The 21110-nt window shown below is 42.0% G+C and overlaps 1 protein-coding gene across 1 annotated transcript in view; it reads left to right on the top strand.

Annotated features, from left to right (window-relative positions):
- PIEZO2 (piezo type mechanosensitive ion channel component 2) overlaps positions 1-13731 on the top strand; it is a 399620-nt gene extending 385889 nt beyond the window's left edge. The window contains exons 51-55 of the mRNA XM_060244021.1: positions 5017-5189; positions 6817-6936; positions 10602-10681; positions 11740-11944; positions 12249-13731. Coding sequence (XP_060100004.1) covers positions 5017-5189; positions 6817-6936; positions 10602-10681; positions 11740-11944; positions 12249-12501 — 831 coding nt within the window. The 3' untranslated portion in view covers positions 12502-13731. The remainder of the gene's footprint in view (positions 1-5016; positions 5190-6816; positions 6937-10601; positions 10682-11739; positions 11945-12248) is intronic.
- Positions 13732-21110: the final 7379 nt, after the last annotated feature.

Below are 21110 nucleotides of genomic sequence, written 5' to 3'. Positions count from 1 at the left end.
CACACAGCCTGCCTAGTAGTTTCATGTTCCCCTCCAACCAAGCACCAACATTAACCAAGATGGCGTTTCTCCACACAGCCTTAATCCATCCAGTAAAGACTGTTAAAAGCCAGCAGCTTGTAGCTGGTGGGACTTGCTTGAAAGCAAGTCCAGCACACCCAAGCTTCAGCAGCAGCCCTGCTCCAGCCACACCCAAAGGCTGACTGGTCTACTCATGGCCAAAGCTTGAGGAAGCCTTCTGGAGCCACATAGAGTTAGATTTTTCTTTGTATTAGTTACTCTGGACTTTTTTTGGAGCCTCCTTCATCATTTCTAGTATTGAGTGTAATTGAAAAAGGTGCTATTGCATTATAAGTTATGATGAAAGTCCAAGGAATCATGCACACTTCAGGTGCTTCTGCTGTGCTTTTGCTTGTGTGTGTTGTTCTCAAGTTGCAAGATGTACTAAAAATTGGGAAGGAGGATGTTCACAATGCATGCTGTGTGTCCAATCTAGGGTAGTGTATGGAGCTTGTATAGAACTTAATACAAAAATAGTTTGTGTAGAACGTGGAGTGTCTTATTATCAGGCAAAAATTGAGTATCCCGGTTCAGGAGGAATAACACCCTATATAGGGAGTTTCCGCTGCCCGACTTTACAGTGGGCATGCTGGCCAGTTAATTTAAATACTTACAAGATGAAAAAGCCAAAGCTTAAGCCACCTGTCCAGGAGACTAAGAAAATTTTGTATAAGGCTCTATTTAATGATGCTCAGAATGAAAAATTTGTTATTCCAGAACCTGGAGTAATCTTTTTATAGTCCTGGCTAAACAGATAGCCGCCTCCCTAAATATTTCAAACTGTTAGGTGTGTGGAGGTGCGCTGATGAGTAAAAGGTGGCCTTGGGTTGGCATGGAGGTTTTGCCTTCAGACTTGGTCCAATGGAATAAACCTAGATTGGAGTCAAAGTCAGAAGAGAGGAAAATCTGGGAATTGCAGGCAGTTGTGAATGGAGAATTGTGTATTTCTTGAGCTGTGTTGTGGGTGAATGGAAAGCATGTTGGGCACTCTGTGCCGCTGGACTTTGTTAGTCAGCTCCACTAAGGAGAAGCCGAAATGGGTAGAGGCAGATGGCACTGTTATAGAGGATTTTCAGCCATGGGAAAATGTTAGCAGCGTAAATAAATATGCAAATGTTGCTTCAGATTCCTCTGATCAATGGGTGGCTCCTGAAGGGTTATATTGGATCTGTGGTAAAATGGCTTATACCCTCCTGCCCAGGGGATGGCATGGGACTTGCATTATTGGAACAATACGTCTCAGCTTCTTTCTTTTGCCTTTAAATGTTGGTTCTGCCTTGGGAACTCCAGTATTCAATGAGTTTGTTAGATCAAAGCATTCTTTGGACAGCAGAGGGATTCAGTGGAGAAACTAATGGCCCCCACAACAGATCATTGAATACTATGGTCCAGCCACATGGGCACAGAATGGGTCCTGGGGCTACCGTACACCTGTGTACATGCTAAACCATATTATTAGATTGCAAGCTGTGGTAGAAATTATAACTAATCAAACAGCCATGGCCCTAGAGTTGTTAGCTAGACAGCAGACCCAGTTGTGTGCAGCCATATATCAGAACCGCTTGGCTCTGGACTACCTATTAGCTGAAGAAGGTGAAGTCGGTGGGAAGTTTAATCTTTCAAATTGTTGTCTAAATATTGATGATAATGGAGAAGCTGTACAAAATATAGCATCTGAAATTCGTAAAATTGCTCATGTACCAGTGCAGACATGGAATGTATCATGGTTTAGGCAAATTATGGGGGACGGGAAACATTCTATTCTTAATTGGTATTTCTTTAGGAGGTTTGATGCTACTGCCATGTTTAATTCCTATTATGAGGTATAGTGTTAATAATGCCATGAAGTCACTCACTCCCTTAGGGGAAAATGTTAACGTCATGTATATGCCTCCAGAGGAAAGGAAACAGTACTTTATTAATTTGTTTGAAGATGGTCAGTTTCCTTCAGACTAAATAAGCTTTCAGAAGACTGAAAGGGGGGAATGAAGGGGAGCTCCTGAATAATTAATTAACATCCCCATAATAATTGAAAAAGAGCATGCTTTGCCTTCAAAATAGGGTGTCTGATGCAATTCCTCCGTTGGAAACTGACCACCGCCTAGCAGGTGTCAGCTCCAGCTGGATGATTAGATAAGAAAGCGGCCTCCTAGAGGTGACTTGCTGTAATAGATAAGTAAAGGGACTAGGTCATGGAAATTTACTAGAAAGAACTCAGTGGAAGCGGGACCTTTGAAATCAGATAAGCTTGTGTGCCTGCCTGCTTGCTTCTGTGTGAATAAAACTGTCTGTATGCAGAATGATTTGAACTCAGTCTTTGAGGCAGCCAAGCCCAACTGGGTCCTACTTTTGGTACCAGAAGTAAACCTCGCTTCAAACCAGAAATTCTGTGCGGACCTCGTTATTTTTCTGCTACAATATTAGCAAAAAGAGGACGTAAATATACCTGGCATAAACCCATATACAGATTGTTTGCAATACAGAAGGACATGCATAATTGACTCAACACATTTTTGTCTGCTAGGACAGAATCTGGCTGAATAGACTATCTTGTTGAATCTGCCATATAGGATAGCATAGCATTACATGCAGCTAAAGAAAACGTTCTACATTGATGTGGAGCCTGCAAGGAGGATAAAACAGTTAATATACAATCTACAATTTGAAATGGTGCACTCAAATTGAGGAATAATATAAAACATCTGGAGTAGGAAAGAAAAGGGGGGAGGGAAGGGGGGGAGGCCAAAGCTAAGGCAGCTGCAAAACAAAAAAAGAAAACTATAGATGTGATGGCTATATATTGTTATTTAATCTTTTTAAAAATAATATGAACTTTAATTTCTAACTTTATTTTTAATTACCATTTCACAACTAAGTTCCATATAGTGGCTTCAGTTAAGTCATTTTAAAAATCGCATTAATTGAAAATTATTTAATTTATTTATTATTTGGACTTTTAGGCTGCCCTTCCTTACCAGCAGGGCTCAGGATGGTTTACATCAGAATAAAAACACAATAATCTAAATTAGATTAAATTACAAATATCAAAACACTGTATAGTTTCAATCAAAATAGTTTTGGTGTAGTTTTAAAAGAAGAATAAAAATGTTCTGTCATTTGTTAATTGTTAGCAATTTTTTAAATTGTATTATAGATCCCTCCTGGAGGGGCGTTTTCCAACACCCTTGAAAGAGGCTATGGTCCGCCCCCTCCTGAAAAAAAGTACAGCAGATCCGGCCAAATTGGCAAACTACCGACCGGTTTCTAACTTACCTTTTTTAGGTAAAATTATTGAGAGGGCAGTGGCGTTGCAGTTACAGGGTTTTCTGGATGATGCTTTCGTCCTAGACCCTTGCCAGTCTGGCTTTCGTCCTGGTCACGGGACGGAGACAGTGCTGGTCGCCTTGGCGGATAACCTCCAGCGGCATCTGGATTGAGGTGGTGTGGCGGTGCTGATGCTGTTAGATCTGTTGGCCGCGTTCGACATGGTCGACCATCGGCTACTGACCCGCCGCCTCACCGATGTAGGGGTTAGGGGGTTGGCTTTACAATGGCTCTCCTCCTTCCTCGAGGATTGGGGACAAAGGGTGGCAATCGGGGGTGAGCTGTCCCAGAGGCGCACACTAGATTGTGGGGTGCCTCAGGGAGCAGTTCTCTCACAAATGCTATTTAATATCTATATGCGCCCCCTTGCCCAGATTGCCCAGAGGTATGGGCTTGGGTGTCACCAATATGCAGATGACACCCAGCTCTATCTGCTAATGGATGGCCGGCCTGGCTGCGTCCCAGGGAATTTAGACTTGGCATTGCAGGCCGTGGCAACTTGGCTAAGGCTGAGTGGGTTGAAGTTGAATCCAGCGAAGACAGAAGTCCTTTGCATGGGTCGGGGCGCTCTGGGGAGGGAAATACCTCTCCCACCTGAGATCAGGGCCTTGTGTAACTTATTGCAATTCCACAGGGCCTGTAAAACAGAACTGTTTGCCAGGTTTTTTGCTGAAGTAGTAGACATTCAATCATCTGGCCTCCTTACATAGAAGCTGCCTGGATCATCTATCCATATGGAGTCTTGCTGTAATTGAAGTTGGAGTGACTCCTATTATCATCTGTCCTATCCAGGGCAGGATTCTGAATTCAAAATTGTGATATGTATTTTGTCTTTTTTATTGTTGTTTTATCTTTTTTTTAATTATATACTATATACTGACCAATGTTCCCTCTAAGCTGCAGAGCCTTGTGAGCAAAAATTCTACTTTGTGAGCTACTGGTATTAAAGTTGTGAGCTACTGCATAAATTATTGTTCTCTGGGGTTATCCTTCCTACGCTAAGACAAAAATGTGTGAGCTGGAGGTTAAAAATCTGTGAGCTGGCTCATGCTAACTCAGCTTAGAGGGAATACTGATACTGACTAGTTTTTAACATTATATACTCTGATGTTCTGCCCTCAGCCCAATTGGAAAGGTGGGAGATGATGATGATGGTGGTGGTGATAATGATGATGGTGGCTGTTTCACTAGTCCATTTTGCTTCCTCTCGCTTGGAAGCAGGGCAAAGAGAAACCAACTGATGAAATGCCTCATTTCATGGTCATATGTAAAATGTCATATTCAGTTAAAAAAAAATCTGTTGTAACTTGTTCAGAAACAAGCCAGGAAGCTGGAACAAGCTTAATATATACCTAAATATCTGTCATTAAAAGTGTCAAACTGATGGACTGCAACCACTGGCTTCACTAGTAAGAATTTTGTTCTAGTCTTTGCTTTCTATAAGAGATGGGCTGCTGCCAGATCTTCCTGCTTCACCTATTGTCCTAGTTGTGTATATAATATTTCTTCAAAGCATGTTCCAGTGATTCTTTTGAAGACACTGCAGAATAATAAAGTTTTGGCAATGTATCCTCCAACCAATAATAACTTAAAGGTTATTCTTTATCTTCCTTTTTTGTTTATCTTCTTTAGGCTGCTTTGCAATTTTTGGAAAATTATGGTATTGAAGATATAACAGTTGCACAACTAGAAGGCAATTCAAATTCCTTGTGGACCATCAGCCCTCCCAGCAGAAGGAAAATGATAGATGAGCTCAACAAAACAGATTCTCCATTTACTCTGGTTGTTTCTTGGAGTGTTCAAAGGTATGGCTTCCGAGCAGCAGCATATATGGGTTATCTTTGTTGGTCTAGTGACAGCAGTCTGCAATGTTCATCTCTTTTCTTTCCATTAAAAGTGTCAAACTTTTCTTGCTTATTATTACGTACAGGGCAAGGCGCAGATGCCCTTAAGAATTTAAATTATTTATTTAACTGGAAAGTTAAATGACTGTGGAAATAAAGCACCCATGAGTACTCTTAAACAAGTTGAGAAGTGAACAGGTAGATTCATTCCCTCTAGAATATCAGCCTTCCCAGCCAGCATTCCCTCTGTCTTCTCTGGATTCAGCTTGTTCTACCTTACTCATCTGTCCACAGCCCAAAAGCACGACCGTTTTCGCACACAGCTCACCTCGCAGTCACAATCCTGTTCCCTCCGCAGCGTCTGGTCGGATTTCTCACCATCTGCACCGAAGTTACAGGAAGTGCCGCAGCTTTTGCATAGCAAACGTAAACTGCTAAACCCAGTTCACGTTTGCTACGCAAAAGCCGCGACACTTCCTGTAACTCCGGCGCAGATGGTGGGAAATCCGACAGACGCTGCGGAGGGAACAGGATTGTGACTGCGAGGTAAGCTGTGTGCGAAAAAGGTTCACCAGTTCAGAACCAAGACAGATGTGGATAATGAAATATAGACTGGTTGTCAGCTGCATATTAATGACATACAACCCCAGAATTCTGGACAATCATATTCAATAGCTTCATATATAATACAATAATTGATCACAGTGCCATACTTTCCAATATTTCAACCACAATCCTATAAGGTATGGCAATAATATTATTCCCAGACTATCACTTTAAATACCATCTTGAATTTAAATAATGTCATAGTATCCTAATCCCTGCCCATGAAAGCCAACCTTTATTTTATTCTGGAAGGCTCTCAGACTTGTGAACACTTTAAAACTTCTGGAGTAGTTTCTCTATATGGCAAGGAATGAATGCAGAGGCATATTAAATTGTATCTCACATTTTCTCAGTAGAAACAGACATATAAGTTTCAGGTGGTATCATGAGACTCAGCAGCCTCACATGGTGAGTCGTCTAGGCAATTGACTTTAATCAAGGAGCTTGCCATCTTATGATCAGATATATGACAACCATCATTGGGTTGCATGATCCTATTAAGAAAAGGCTTCATAGAAGTAATTTCAAAATGGTGGCGAATCTCTCTGAGAATCCCTGGTGCTATGTCTGAGAGTCCCTGGTGCTAAGGCCAAGCTATTGGTGCTCTGCCATCTTTTCTACACACACATCCCACCACCCTGTGGTGCAGCTGAGTTGTGCAAGAGCTCCTGCATGAACATGCAGAACCACAGCCACTTATCCAGACATCTTAGCTTCTGTAAAGCTTTTAGCAACAAATTGTGGGGTTCTCTGAAAAGGCGGTGGAGACATTTTCTAAACAAATAAATAAACGCAACTAAGGTTCAGTGAGGTTTATACTTAACGATGTTGTATAGAATGAGGATTTCAATTATTTATGATGATACCAAATCCACCATCCAGTGTGAAAAGTAATCTGAATGTAATAAAATCAAAAGAATTGTGCTTTGTCTAATTTTTGTGATTACCTACTGTGAATTCTGCCAATTCTTTTTTATTAAAGAAACCTCTCCCTTGGAGCAAAATCAGAAATAGCATCATCTAAAGAATCATTTCTCCTTCCAAATGAAACAAGAACCACCCTTGCTGCAATGATGGAAGGCACAACTAGTGAGAAAAAAGTGTAAGTTTATTTCCATATTGACTTACATATTTTTTATTTTTACCAAAGCTAAAAATTCCTGGCCGTTACTTGTACAAACCAATATCTTTTTTATCTATTTTATTTTTATCTATTTTAGTTGGGTTAGGAAAAGAATTTATTATTTATACTCATTCTTAAAACACCATTAATATAATTCATTATGGTTGCAGTATTTAACAAAGGAGATCTCAGTTTCCCCATTCTTTTCCATTTTGTTCTATTCTCTGTTATTTCTGAGGTTGTGTTTCAGTCAGTTTCCATTATCAGTGTGAGAGCAGTGTCCAAGCAGTGTTCATGTTTGGCAGACACTGGAGGACTTTTTGAAGTACTAAGGTGCACTTTTCCTTCCAATATGGCAGTATATATCAATGGGCTTCCCCCTTCTTACTTTCTCCTCGGTGTCTACACTTGGGAAGGAGGGCACAACACGTCTGTGAAAGATCTAGAGAATTCCGATAGATTGGACTTTGGCGGGGGGGGGGGTTAGTTTTCAGGGAGGAAGGAAGAGCAGTAAATTATACAAAATCAATAGTAGTGAATTTCACACTTATCCCTGAATTTAATAACTTGCTGAATTGAGTTCCTGTATGCTAGTAATGAAAAGGTTTGTAATATCTGATAGGATGCTTATTGCTGCTGTTGACATTGTGAGGTTTGACAATTCAGTTAGCTGTTGGGGCAGGGCAATGCATGTGGTTGTACTTGTTGTTATGTGAAACGACCCATTCACCAGTGGTATTGAAAGCATTTTTGTCATGCTTGGGGTAGAGAAGAGATACATCAAAAATTATTGAAAGGAGCAAAAGAAAGCAGTCGGGCAATCACCTTTTTCTGCTGCAGTCAAATATCATGGCAACAGAACCTCGGGACATGTAAAAAGGACAGGAGCAGCTGTCGCTGTGCCCCTAACTTCCCGCAAAAGTCCCATGCCGAAGAAAAACCCCTCCAGGGTCTTCCTATGGGGGTGCCACGTCTGTGGTGCCCCTCCAGCCGCCTGATTCAAAGGTGCCGCAGGAGGACGATCTGCGGACACCCCTGAGCTCAAGGCAATGAAACCCGGAAGGCAGCTATGAAATTTACAAGGCAGCATATAATTTGGAGATCTTCTTGTTGATTGGATGCCATTTCCATCAAAGAACTCACCCACAGAATATTCCTTACTATCATTCACACTCCTGGACCATGAGTATGATATGCTGAATCCTCTGGACTATTACTGGGAAGATAATGACAGTGTTTGGTTACCACCCAAGTGCTGTGTCCATTTACTGGATGACCATATGTGGATGAAAAACATAAAACACAAATATGTGAACGCAAGAGAGGTTTATAGTGACTTGCTGCACTTTATGTATGTATAAAAACCTGCATCAGAGTGCATCTTAAAACAAAAGTCAGAATATGCATTCCTGTTTGTGATTTTGTGATCGTTCATGATGTACCACATATCCACATTCTCATGCTAGCTATCTTGAGAAATGGTAGTTGCAGAACTAATGCAACATAATTAATGTTGTATAATGGACTTGTCTAACCAAGTCAATTTTGTAGTTCATTCAGTATTACATGTTAGTTTCTTCAAAATTTTCTGTACAACTTCTTTTTCATGAGGCTGTGTCATTCATCAAATCATATGTATGACTGGAAATAATTTTTGAGGTTCCTAGGATAATATGTAGCCTGCCACCATTTTTCTGATCTTGGTTTTTGGCTAGCAGATTGCAGCATGAGGGCTATTATCGGTGAGATGAAGAAAGGTTCACATTTCAGTATATATCAGGCTAATTTGAAGTTTCAGCCTTTTGCAATAAGCTGCATACTTTCTTTGTCTTTTGTTGAATAAAAGCTTATTGCTTAGTAAACATTTAAATACAAAATCTATAGTTAATGACTATATCTGGCAGCACAGTGAGAGGACTTGTTTTACCTATCGGAAAGATTCACAGAAGTAATTTCATATTATGCTTTCTACAGTCATGATAGTCTCTTTTCCACTGGTTTAGCGTCAATAGTTAGCAATTGTGTAGTATCAAAGATTTCAGGTTTTCACGGCTGGTAACATCATTAGGGTTTGTAGAATCTTTCGGGCTCAAGTGCCGTGTTCCACTGGAGAAAGTTTTTCTTCCAGACGTTTTGTTCTCAGCTGCGGAGAACATCCTCAGTGGCGTTGCAGCTGGAGCAGGTGCTCTGACCTTCTTGGCTGCTGTGCATTGAGTGAGGCCAGGGCTGCTGGAGAGCTGCTATTTCTAGGCTGGAGGGGGTGTGGTGAAAGGGCAATTGGTTTGTGGATGTGCCCATTGTTTGGTGAGGCTTCCTGGAAGGGTAGTGATAAGGAAACTGGCTGTTGAATGTGATCATTGTTCTGTGTTAATTGCTGGGAGGGTTGGAAGGTGTGTGAAGATAAGGAAGATGGTTGTTGATTGTGCTGATTGTTCTGTGGAATGTACTGGTTGTTCTGTGACTTTCTGCAATTTATAGTCTGTAGGGTGTTTTGCAGAGCTGGGTACCAAGATTGGTGGATGAAAATGCCTTCTTCCTTTCTGTTAAAATTGTGCTTGTGTTTGTAAATCTCAATAGCTTCTCTGTTCAGGCGGGTATGATAATGTGAGACCGTAGAAAGGACTTCAGTTCTTTCAAAGTGGATGACGTGGTCTCCTTCTTGAAGTGCATGTTCAGCTACAGCTGATTTTTCTGGCTGAAACAAGTGATAGTGTCTCTTGTGTTCGGTAAGGCGGGTGTTGATACTGCGTTGGGTAGTGCCAATGTAGACTGCACCACAGGAGCAGGGTATTTTGTAGACTCCAGGGGCTGAAAGTGGATCTCTCATATCTTTGGCCGAGCGCAGCATGTGGCGGATCTGTTGTGTGGGCTTGAAGACTGTGTCCACATTGTGGCGTTTGAGAATTTTGCCAATGCGGTCGGTGACAGATTTTACGTAGGGCAGGAAGGCTGTACCTACATTTGTGTGTTGCTCGGGATTTGGTGTGGATGGTCTCCTGGGATGGAGGGCTCTTCTAATTTCTTGTTGGGAGAATCCATTGGCCTGCAGTGACTGGTTGAGGTGGTGTAGTTCCTGCTGGAGTTGGCTTGGTTCACAGATGCGTGATGCACGGTGGATGAGGGTTTTTACAACTGTACGTTTTTGGCGAGGATGATGATTGGAATTCTTATTTAGATAGCGGTCGGTGTGTGTGGGTTTCCTGAATACAGTGTGGCTGAGTTTTGTCAGTGGTGTACAAATGGCAGAAACACAAAAGGAAAAACATCACTGTAATAACTATTTCTCACATCCTTGTGTTCACTCTGCAAGTAAGAATTGTAATCACCTACAGAACACTTTTTCTCTTCCTGGAATTTGAAAAGTAGGATTCATTGGGTGAGGGATGCAGTCCCTGACAACAGGATGGGAAAGTTATGCCAGTTAAAACCACTAGAAACTGCTATGAGATGGCTTTTCTAATATAACTAGTTTTAATTTAACCCTCCAAAGAAATCATGAAATAACAATATATTAATGATTTAAATGGCTGGCCTGCATTACCAGTTATGACTGAATTTAAGGTTATGGCAGCATGTCTTTTTAATTATATATTTCCTCTGTATACCAACTAAAATTAGCATCTCTCTTAATTTTGCTTTTTCAGGACTCTAAGAAACGTATATCCCCATTACATCAAGGCACCTAGTGATTCTCTTGCAAAACCCTTGAAGCAACTTATGACAGGTATGGATTCTCAGTAGTAAGCTGCTTGCTCTTAAAATGGCAAATACTTTCTGATGTTGTATTGGTATCATCTAGTATGCTGGTGGTCCTTGCAAACAATAAAGAGCTTTTCGCCTGTTCTGCAACTGTTGCCAGCTATCTTAGTGAAGGCTGATGTGGAGTGGTAGAATGACACCTTCCCACTGTGCCCCACAAACTGGCACTCAGACTGGCATCGTGGAAGAGCAAAAGCCTGGGCTGAGCCACTTACAGAATGAGATTCTCTCCCCTTTCCTCTTCATACAACTATTGGTCACTCACACCCTAAGGTATAGTTGCTGCCATGGGGTGAGCAAGAGCATAGACCAGATGGCCTGAGTTACTCACACAGCTTTTATGCGCATATAGTTACTACAGTCTAAGCCAACTGAAAATAATAGAGTAACTTTGCATTGGATTGGATTGTCAGACACTTTAAAGCAGGCCTGTAGCCACAGTGGGGCCATGGGGGCATTGCCCTATGGCTTCCAGGCACGGCCCCCTGACTCCCAGGGGGCTCTTCAGGGTACAGCCTGCTTTCCCTCCCTTTTTCTTTTTGCCATGGCTGAGCTGGTGAAGCATCAGTGATGGCAGCCAGAGCCAGGAGAACTGAGCGGGGCACAGTACACTACAGCAGCAAAAGCAGCAAGCGGGGAGTAGGGAGGTGGAGGAAGCTGAATGGAATGGACTGGGGAGTGGGGATGGATAGAGCTGCTGGCTACCAAGTGCTGGGGTGGGGGGAAAGGAGGTAGAAGGAAACCCCCCTGCTTGCATGCAAGGTGCAGTCCCTTCTTGACTCCAAAGTTTTAGGGCTGACTGCCTCAACTGGCCACATTCAGAGCCTTCAGATTTTGCCTCAGCTGCAGAAAGCTTCTGAGAAGTGGCAAGCCCCTCAGTGGATGGAAAGGGTGCCCCCTGACTTTTTAAAAAGCCCTCCAACTTTTAAAATCCTGACTGTGGCCCTGCTTTAAAGGATAAAATTTTAATGGATGAGGCATGATATTGTGAGCTACTGACAACATGATTTCTCATTTTGGTAGGTGGTGAATTTACAAACATCACCGTTTCATTGGTCAAGAATAAAGATGATAATAACAATAATAATAGTGATGAATTTCATGAGTGGTGGATTGTCAACCAGACAGACAAAAAGATTGTGAGAGGGGATAAGCAAGACAGCCTGGAACTTATTGTATTCAGTGACAAAGTTAGCCCTCCTAGCCTTGGATTCTTGGCCGGCTATGGGTAAGCCATAACCTTTTACTAACATCAAAATATCATTTGTAACATTTAACTGAACTTCAGTACTACTAATTCTTCTTTGGGACATCATTTGATAAAATGATAAAACTTTGTTGCATTTTCTGTGACATTCATAGTACTACTATCCTAAATTTTATTGATCTTTGGAGTATAGGAAAAATATTCCTTTCTTGAATTTTAAATTCTTACTTTCCTTGCAGTTCCCAGATTTCATCACTTCATTATTGTACTTGAAATGGCTCTTGGTTTTTGTTTGTTTTTTAAAAAATCCTTTCTTATTTTGCAGTATCATGGGATTATATGCCTCTGTTGTCCTGGTGATAGGAAAATTTGTGCGTGAGTTCTTTAGTGGAATTTCCCACTCCATAATGTTTGAAGAGCTTCCCAATGTGGATCGTATCCTGAAGTTGTGTACAGATATCTTCTTGGTTCGAGAGACTGGTGAACTGGAGCTGGAGGAAGATCTATATGCAAAATTAATATTCCTGTACCGCTCACCAGAGACTATGATCAAATGGACTCGAGAAAAAACAAATTGATCTCTTTGTGATTCTCCTAACAAATCAAGATGACTTCATCTGATTTTCTTTTTTTAAAAAGCACAACATTCTCTTAAGAGCTAAACCTTTTATAATTGGGTGGCAATGAATTTTTAGTTCATGGAGCCTATGTGGTTGTTTCCCTCAAAATCCATGCTGCCTTTCAAATCAAAGAAGAATTTTAAAAACTATTCTTTGTTTTCAAATGCAACTCCTCTAACATCAGAGCAGTTTGCTTTTCAGTTTAGTAAACAGAATGTTTGACATCCCAGTCTGGCTACAGTAACTCCTTGGACTTAATTTGTGCTCTCAAGAAGGATGGATATGACATGTGAATTAACTGGTCCTCCTTTTTTTTTTCGAGTGATACATCTTGGATCATGAAATATCCTACTTTTCATCAAAGATGTTCAAGGGACACCAGGTGTTGGAGTTGCCCTTTTAGGGCATCCAAGACCATGGGACAAAGCAGGTGCTGAAGGAATCTATATTATGCACATTTCTTTTTTTCTTTTCTTTTTTTTTTTTAAAAAAAGAGGTTTTTTGTGTTGAAGACTGTACAGAGATACCTCCATAAGGAAAAAAAATCAGTGACTGTCTTTAACGGCCTTATTTTATTTGAACAATTACAGGAGACATTGAAACATCAATGACCTTACTCAGGAACAAAACTCAAGATTCAACTAATGGATAATTAATTATGTGATACTCTGCAGGACCACTTTTCCAAAATTGACAGAATTTTTTTTAAAAAGGCAGTTGAATTTCATGAGAAGCCTTCTGATTTCTTAGAAAGATTTGAAGACTGAATAGGGTGGTCTTTGTCTCCACAGCCTGCTTTCCCCCATTTTGACATTTTAATCCAATGATCTGGCTTGTATCTAATATTTCTTTCCAGGGTTTCAGGTATACAAAAATGTTTACATATTTGAATTCACATTTTTACATCCAAGACGGGTTTTTAAACTTCCCAGTCATGAGAAAAATGTATATATAATGAGCTTGGAAATTTGCCTTTTCTTAAATTATTACTCTTGGTGACACAGGCTGCTCAGCAGAGGACACTGTAGCATGAAATTTTACTGTTGCAATGTAGTTTTCATTCCATGAATTAGAAAATGCAGTTTCTTAAGGATACCAAATCACTGAATGGCTAAGGTATGCTAAGGTGTTATACTGTGTAGTTTTGAATCCATAATGACTTCAAATAAAGCACATGATGTAAAGTCATTTTAGAAGTATTTTTCCCTATGGTTGTTTACATTGAATTGAATTTTTGTATAAATTAAATATATTTACGTTGTGAGATTGTCAGTTACCACTGAAAAAGTCTTCTTAGATATTTATTATATGGGATGATATAGTAAGTCAACAGAATGTTACTGACATACGGCAACCGATCAGACAAAGTGCAGTTACAGGCAGAGTTCAATCCCGGATTTTGTTAAAACAGAACAACTCAATAGAATGAAATGGTGACATACCCACACAGTTGATAAGCTTCATGCAAACGTTGCTAATATCTTTCCATACTGTGAAAATTAGCACTTACTGGCCCTAAGGAGGAGCACACTGATAAACCACTTCAACATATTGTAACAATAAAATGTGTTACAACCAGAGTTCATTAATGATACTCAAGTGTTCTAACAATTTATAATTGAAGTGGGATAGTGTTATGCTGCAAGAAGGAAATGTATTATTAAAAATCTAACATCTTTGTAATAGTCACTGATTGAATACTATGTAGACCTAAATGTATTCAAGATGAAATTTCTTGTGTACATTAGGCTGTATGTAGAAATATGATAGATCTACCGCAATCACTTGCATTTTAGGGCCCTTTGACACCACTGTTTACTTTTTGTTCTCTCACTCCTCATGTACATCTGCCAGCTAAGCATAACACTTTGTGGATGTGATGAAGTAGGCTCCAGTCCATGACGGCTTATGTTGATAATAAAGTTGTTAGCCTTTATGTTTATTTCAGTTTATTTAAGAGCCCCCAAGGTGTGTTTAGAACATGGAGCATTATTGTTTTTGCTATGGAAGATTAGTTTGAAGTCTTGTAAGGCAGAACAAGTAGAAGGGCTGGCCAGGAGCGGACTGGGAAGTGAAAACAGCCCTGGAGCAAGTCAAGCTGAGCAGTCCCTGCTGTGCTACAAGCTAGCATTGCAGAGCCACTCAATTTGGGGAGGGATGGCAATGGATATTAGTTCACTCACTGCATCAACCCCCCCCCCCCCCCGCAACTGGAAGCAGCACAAGGGGAGACAGTGAGTTGATACAAACAGCCATGGCTGGTGAGGGGTCTCAGCCAAGAGGCCCCTAAGGCTTGGACAAAGTTTCTGAGGTTTGGCTATGCTTGCTCCTGGCCACCAGTAGCCCCCTTAGGGCCGAACTACACATTATGGTGATCACGAGTTTTACTCATGGCCCCTGACACCACTTTACAGAAGAATTTGATCATTTTAAAATACTACAAATGGAATGGGGGTGGGTGGGCAGGTGCTCTTGTTCCCCTCACACCTTTTCAAGTGCCAAAGCAGCTGTTTTGGTATATGAAAAGTCACAAGGGAAAAACAGTGGTTAGTTACAAGCTTTTGGGAAGCCTACCAGCAAAACGAATAGGTAACAGATTTCACTGTCGTTTGCCCCTAGCTATTGGAGGGTCAGTTTAGCTTTTGTGGCAAGTGACTATTGGTAAACCATTCCTCATTTTAAAGCAAGTGGCAGGCATATCTTTTAATGGCAGATTCTTTGTTGTTGTTGTTGTAAAAATGTATAGGCCACCTTCCCCAAAGAGTTCAGGGCGGTGCACAACAGGTTAAAATACACAGAATAGTTTCAGTTTATAATAAAAACAACAGGCCTTAATGATGGCAAAAAATTGCACTTTGCTTCCTCACTCAGGGAGATCAAGGACCGGTCATGAAGGAGGCCATAGTGAGAGCTAAAGTGTGAGTTTTTGCTGTCCTCAGACATAGGCCTGGCAGAACATCTCTGTTTTACACGACCTGCAGAACTGAACAAGGTCCTGCTGGACATGGATGTCACCAGGAAGAGAATTCCACCAGGCTGAAGTTGGGGACAGCCAAATATCTTTTGGGACAGAAACCACCAGCAGGTTTTTATCTTCCAAGCACAAGGCTCTTCAGGGGACATACTGGGAAGGCAGTCCCAGAGGTACGCTGTTCCCAGGCTATTAAGTCCCTTACATAACGAAAACCTTGAAGCAGTTCTGGTATTCTCAACTTGCAGCCAGTGCAGATGGTGAAGCACAGGTTGAATGTGCGTTGACATTGGGCTACCTGTAAGTACCCTCGCCACCGTGTTCTGGATAAGCTGTAGTTTATGGGTCACCTTCAAGGGCAGTCCTACATAGAGCAAATTACACTAGTCCAACCTTGAAGTGACCATTGCATGGATCACTGTGGCAAGGTCAGGGCTAGAGAAGAAGTGAGCTAGTTGCTGACCTGGTGTAGTTGGAAGAATGCTAGCCTGTAACACTCACTATCTTGGCCTCCATAAATAAGGAGGAATCCAGGAGCATACCAAGGCTCTTGACAGTCAATGTCAGTGTTAGTGGCATGCCAACAAGAGCTGGGAAGTTGGCACCCCAACTTCAGATCACCTCCCCCCAGGCACAGGACCTCCATCTTTGATGGACTCAGTCTCAGCCAGCTCTGCCTCAACCATCCAGCTTCCAATCCTGCAACCAAATTAGGTGAGGTGGCAGGTGGCCGACTTCCAATCATCAGATACAGCTGGGTGTCATCAGTATACTGATGACAACTCAGCCCAAAACTATATACCTGTAGGGTAAGAGGATGCATATAGATGTTAAGCAACATAGGGGAGAGGATGGCCCCTTGAGGGATCCGACACACCAAAGGGTGTTAGGGTGACACTCTATCTCCAGCTGCCATTCTGTCTCCAACACTGGAGAAATGAAGTAAGCTGCTTCAAAACTACTCCACAGATTCCTGCATCGGTGTAGGTAAGGTAAGGTAAAATTTTATTTGTATCCCGCCCTCCCCACCTAAGCGGGCTCAGGGCAGCTAACAACATCTTATACATGTACAGTAATAAATATAAAAACTTTGAATTTAACAATAAAACTTAAACTAACATCATAAAAACCCGTTAATGCATTTTAAAATTCATAATTTAATTTGATCTGGCAGCAATGGTGACATTCTGACGCTAATTTCTGCCAGTGTGATTAGTTCAATGTTAACATAGGTCCTTGGACAGGACCATGTTGGCGGATCCTTAATTAACAACAGCAGTCGATATATGCTTGTTTAAAGAGGGCAGTCTTGCAGGCCCTGCGGAACTGATCAAGGTTCCGCAGGGCCCACACCTCCTCAGGAAGCTGATTCCATAGGGCGGGGGCCGCTGTTGAAAAGGCCCGTACTCAGGTGCTCTGAAGCCTGATCTCTTTCGGCCCGGGGATAGTCATTTTATTTTTACCAACTGACCTCAGTGCTCTCTGGGGTTCATATAGGGAGAGACGGTCCCTCAGGTAGGCCGGTCCTTGGCCATATAGGGCTTTAAAGGTAATAACCAACACTTTGTACCGGATCCGGTAGGTAATTGGCAGCCAGTGCAGTTCACGCAGCCCCGGCCGTATGTGCTCCCATCTCGGGAGCCCCAACAACAACCTGGCTGCTGCGTTCTGCACCAGCTGCAACCTCCGGGTCCGGCACATAGGTAGCCCCAAGTAGAGGGCATTACAGTAGTCCAATCTTGAGGTGACCGTTGCATGGATCACTGTTGCGAGGTCGTGACGCTCTAGGAAAGAGTGTGGCAGTGTACCAACAGATCACAGTGTACCAACAGATCACAGTCAACCTTGTAAAACGCTGCTGTCAGATCTAACAGCAACAGCACTGCTAGCCCATCTTAATCCAGCTGCCTGCAGAGATCATCCATGAGGGCAACCAGCACTATCTCTTTCCCATGGCCGGGGCAGAAGCTGTACTGGAAAGGCTCTAAGACCAATGTGCCCTCCAAGAAACCCTTGAGCTGCTTGGCCACTGCTCTCTCAATCTCCTTGCCCAGAAACTAAAGATTCAAAACTGGGCAGTAATAGGTTAAATCCAATGGATTCAAGAAAGGCTTCTTCAAAAGCGGTGTTACAACAATTCCTAAGGGATAGATTGATGCTGTTCATCAGGGGGCCACATATTCCATCATGACTGGCTTTCACCAGCCACAAAGGATATGGATCTAAGAGGTACGTGGTCAACCTAACAGCAGCAAGGATGCTGTCAACATCAGGATGAGAGAGTAGGCTGAAGTTGTTGAGCACTGAATCCAGAGACAGTCAAGGAGCCTCAAGTTCCCTTACCTGTAACAGCACTGGTGGGCAGGTCGCAGTGGAGCAACAAGACTTTGTCTACAAAGAAGCTCACAAATGCCTCATATTTAAGGGCCAAATTGCTTGTGTTTTGTTCTCTCCCTGAAAGGGAAGATAGAGACCTGATCACCCTGAATAATTGAGCCAAGCAAGACCTAGCAGGTGCTATATGGAAGCTGCAAAGAAATTCTTCAGAACTTTCACTTTCATCTCATAGGTTTTTACAAACAACCTATAAGATGGTCTTGTGGCTTTGTCATGAGACTGGTGCCTGCTGAGTTCTCATTTAATTTTCCCTGAGCTCCATTGTATACCATGGAGCCAGGCTAAGGCAAGAACGAAGATGGAGTCAGGGGGCAATCTCATCAATGGCTTCAGAGAGTTGGGAGTTCCAGTCCTCTACCACCTCACCCAATGAGTTGCTGGGAGGTAGTGGATCCTGCAGAGCATCCTGGAAACCAATTGGATCTATAAGTCTTGGCAGGCAAGCATAAATCTGCTCCACTCCAAGCGGGAGTGGCACACACAACCAGGTTTTCAGGGCAAAGTTGTCTGACCCTGGCACCCTATCATCAGCAATTGGATCAGCATGTATCCCCGCTCCAAAGATAAGATCCAGGGTGTAGCCTGCTTGATGTGTAGGACCCAATACAATGCATTATTTGTCTTTCCCAAATCTACTAGAATGCATTGCCCTGTATTTTTGTGTTATGGGAGAAAGTATTCCCATTCACTTTCATTAAAGCATGCATAATAGTATAAGTTTCCTAAAAGCCTCAGTTACTGGAGTCTTTTCACATAAAGAGGGAACTTCCAAGTTTTTGATCACTATGGGGAGTTTGTATTTGTGCTACAGAGGGCTTGCTAGCAATCTGCAAGGCTTTGACCACTGTCAGTTATTACTCCACCATTGTTACAATGCACATGTCAGCTTTGGAGTTAGATCCAGTGTAGTGTTTCCATGAGTGCATTGACTTCTGCCCACAGAGCATGACTTTCTCAGTTCTATTCTCCTACAGCAGGATGAGATGTTTCTAATCTTGTTCCTGGGAGTCTCCTCCAGGAACAGGATTTCAAGGAGAATTTCAGGCTTCCAAAGGAGGAGGAAGCCAAGACAGTTATACTTTGTGGGTGGAAATCCTTGTGCCCATGAAAACATTGCATTAGATCCAACCCTTGGTGGGTAATCCATCACTTTCTAGGAAATACTTTTAAATGAAGTGATAGCAACAAAACAGGAGCATCTTACTCCCCAGAAACATCATCTGCTAGTGAGCATCCTCTTGTGCACTTCCTATGCCTTCAGTGTGCTGTGTACTACAGGACAGATTTTTGGCCCAGTGAGTAATGCAACTCTTAATTCTGCCCATCTAGTGCTGCCTTTTTCTGCTAAAACTTACACAGGCTGCAGGTAGCATTGCTTGAGTTTTACGCAATCCCCCAAAACAGGTTGAATTTATTAATTCTTATTTAAATTATTGTACTAAAATTATGTGTGGGGGGGCGTTATTCTGTTTTACACGTATATATTATTTTTGCAGTAATATATGTATCTTTTTGAAAAAAAAAACATTGTGATGCAATTCAACCTTGATTTGTATTATGCCAAGTCTTGGGCCATGTAGAAAGTACCACAGAGGATGTACAGAATTCCTGTCACAATTGAGTCATTGCAATCTGTCCCCTGAAATTTAGGATTAAGCAATATGACTGCCAGAGCAGACGGCATGGCATCTTGACAAGCTTGAGCCCAACTGACTTAACATTCAACCCAAGGAGGAAAGTATTATTTTGTGTAGAGTAAGAATGTTAATTCTCTATAGTTCATTGGGAGGAAGCCTGCTCTGGCTGCCAGCTGCCCTTGAGCAGGAGGTGTCACTGTCAGCTTGACCTTCCTGTGGACCCAAGTCTTTACTTGTTGGGTTTTTGGGGGGGCTAATCAATCTGTTATGTCAGGGCTTATTACCTAATGCTTTGCTGTTTTTGTTGTTGTTGTTCAGTCACAGGCTCCTAAATAGGCATGCCTGGACTTAGTCTCCAGCAGTATTAGAGAAGCTTGGAGTTCCTGAACAATAGACCACCAGGATTCTGGAATCTGCCTGCTGACTGGGCATGCAGTTGTTGGCAGCCAATAGAGAGCAGGAAGGCAGTTTGACCTTCCAACGGTTTGGGGAGGAGTTTAAGTGTATATAACCAGGCTGAGGCCTGTGTGTGTCAGTGAATGTTAGCTGAAATTGCAAATAAACAGAGCTGATCTCTATGCCTGGCATCCTCCCTCCTATTGAACCCAGTATTTAATACAACCAAAAGAAAATGTTGCAAGAGGTGGCTTTTTTGTGCAAGAGGGAACAAATTGGTGTTTCACTTAATGGTTGTTGCTGACCCATCCATATGCCATTTCAGTTTATTTCTGTGTAGATAAAATTGTAAATACATACAAAAGCTATAGGTGTACTACCTAAGCCAAGCTTGGAAGAGTGTTCAGTTTTGTTGTCCCAGGTGGCAGCATGAAAAAGCAATGATAATGTGGTCGACAAAATATGTTAAGAGACTGATACACTTTGTATAATGTAATTATTATATGAAACGGACTATTTCTTGATTAAAGTTACTTTTAATATCTCTCTATTGCTGTTCTGTGCAGGGGCACATGTTTTATGCTTTCATTGTTGCCTTTTAAAAATTATGACTCAAGGAAACATGGCAAAGTGAGAAAATATGGCATTCATCTTTAATATGTTGTTGGCTTTTTCTTTTGAAAAAGAAAGGTGGAATAGAAATATAGTAAGAAAACTAGATACTTCCAGGGCCCACCAAAATAGAGTATGATGCTCATAAATAATATCCCTGCTCACACATTACAGTGAATGTACATATATCCTGTGTATATGTGCATATGTCTTTATAAGAATCAATGCATGGTCACTTTACACATTAGACCAGGGTAGGCTTGCCAATCCCCAGCAGGGGTTCTTCTGCTTTCCCAGGCTCCTTCCCACCCCCAGTCAGCTGGTCAGCAGGGGGAAGCCCCACCCCCAAAGCCATTATGTGCCTTTCCCTTTCTGGAGGCTTCAGTCTCAACTTGAGAAAGCCTTCCTCTTTGGATAGTGTGTCTGTGTCTTTAAGGCTGAAGGGAAGCGGGAGGGGGGGAGAAAGCAGAACAACATGACTGTGAAAGGAGCCCAGACCCTCCGTTTGTTGCACAATCCTTGCAGAGGTCGTTTGCATAGTGTGAAGGTAAACT

Source organism: Heteronotia binoei, chromosome 7 (assembly GCF_032191835.1).
Source record: "Heteronotia binoei isolate CCM8104 ecotype False Entrance Well chromosome 7, APGP_CSIRO_Hbin_v1, whole genome shotgun sequence".
NCBI lineage: Eukaryota > Metazoa > Chordata > Lepidosauria > Squamata > Gekkonidae > Heteronotia > Heteronotia binoei.
Note: the sequence above shows the minus strand (reverse complement) of the source record. Positions and strands in the feature narration are given on the sequence as shown.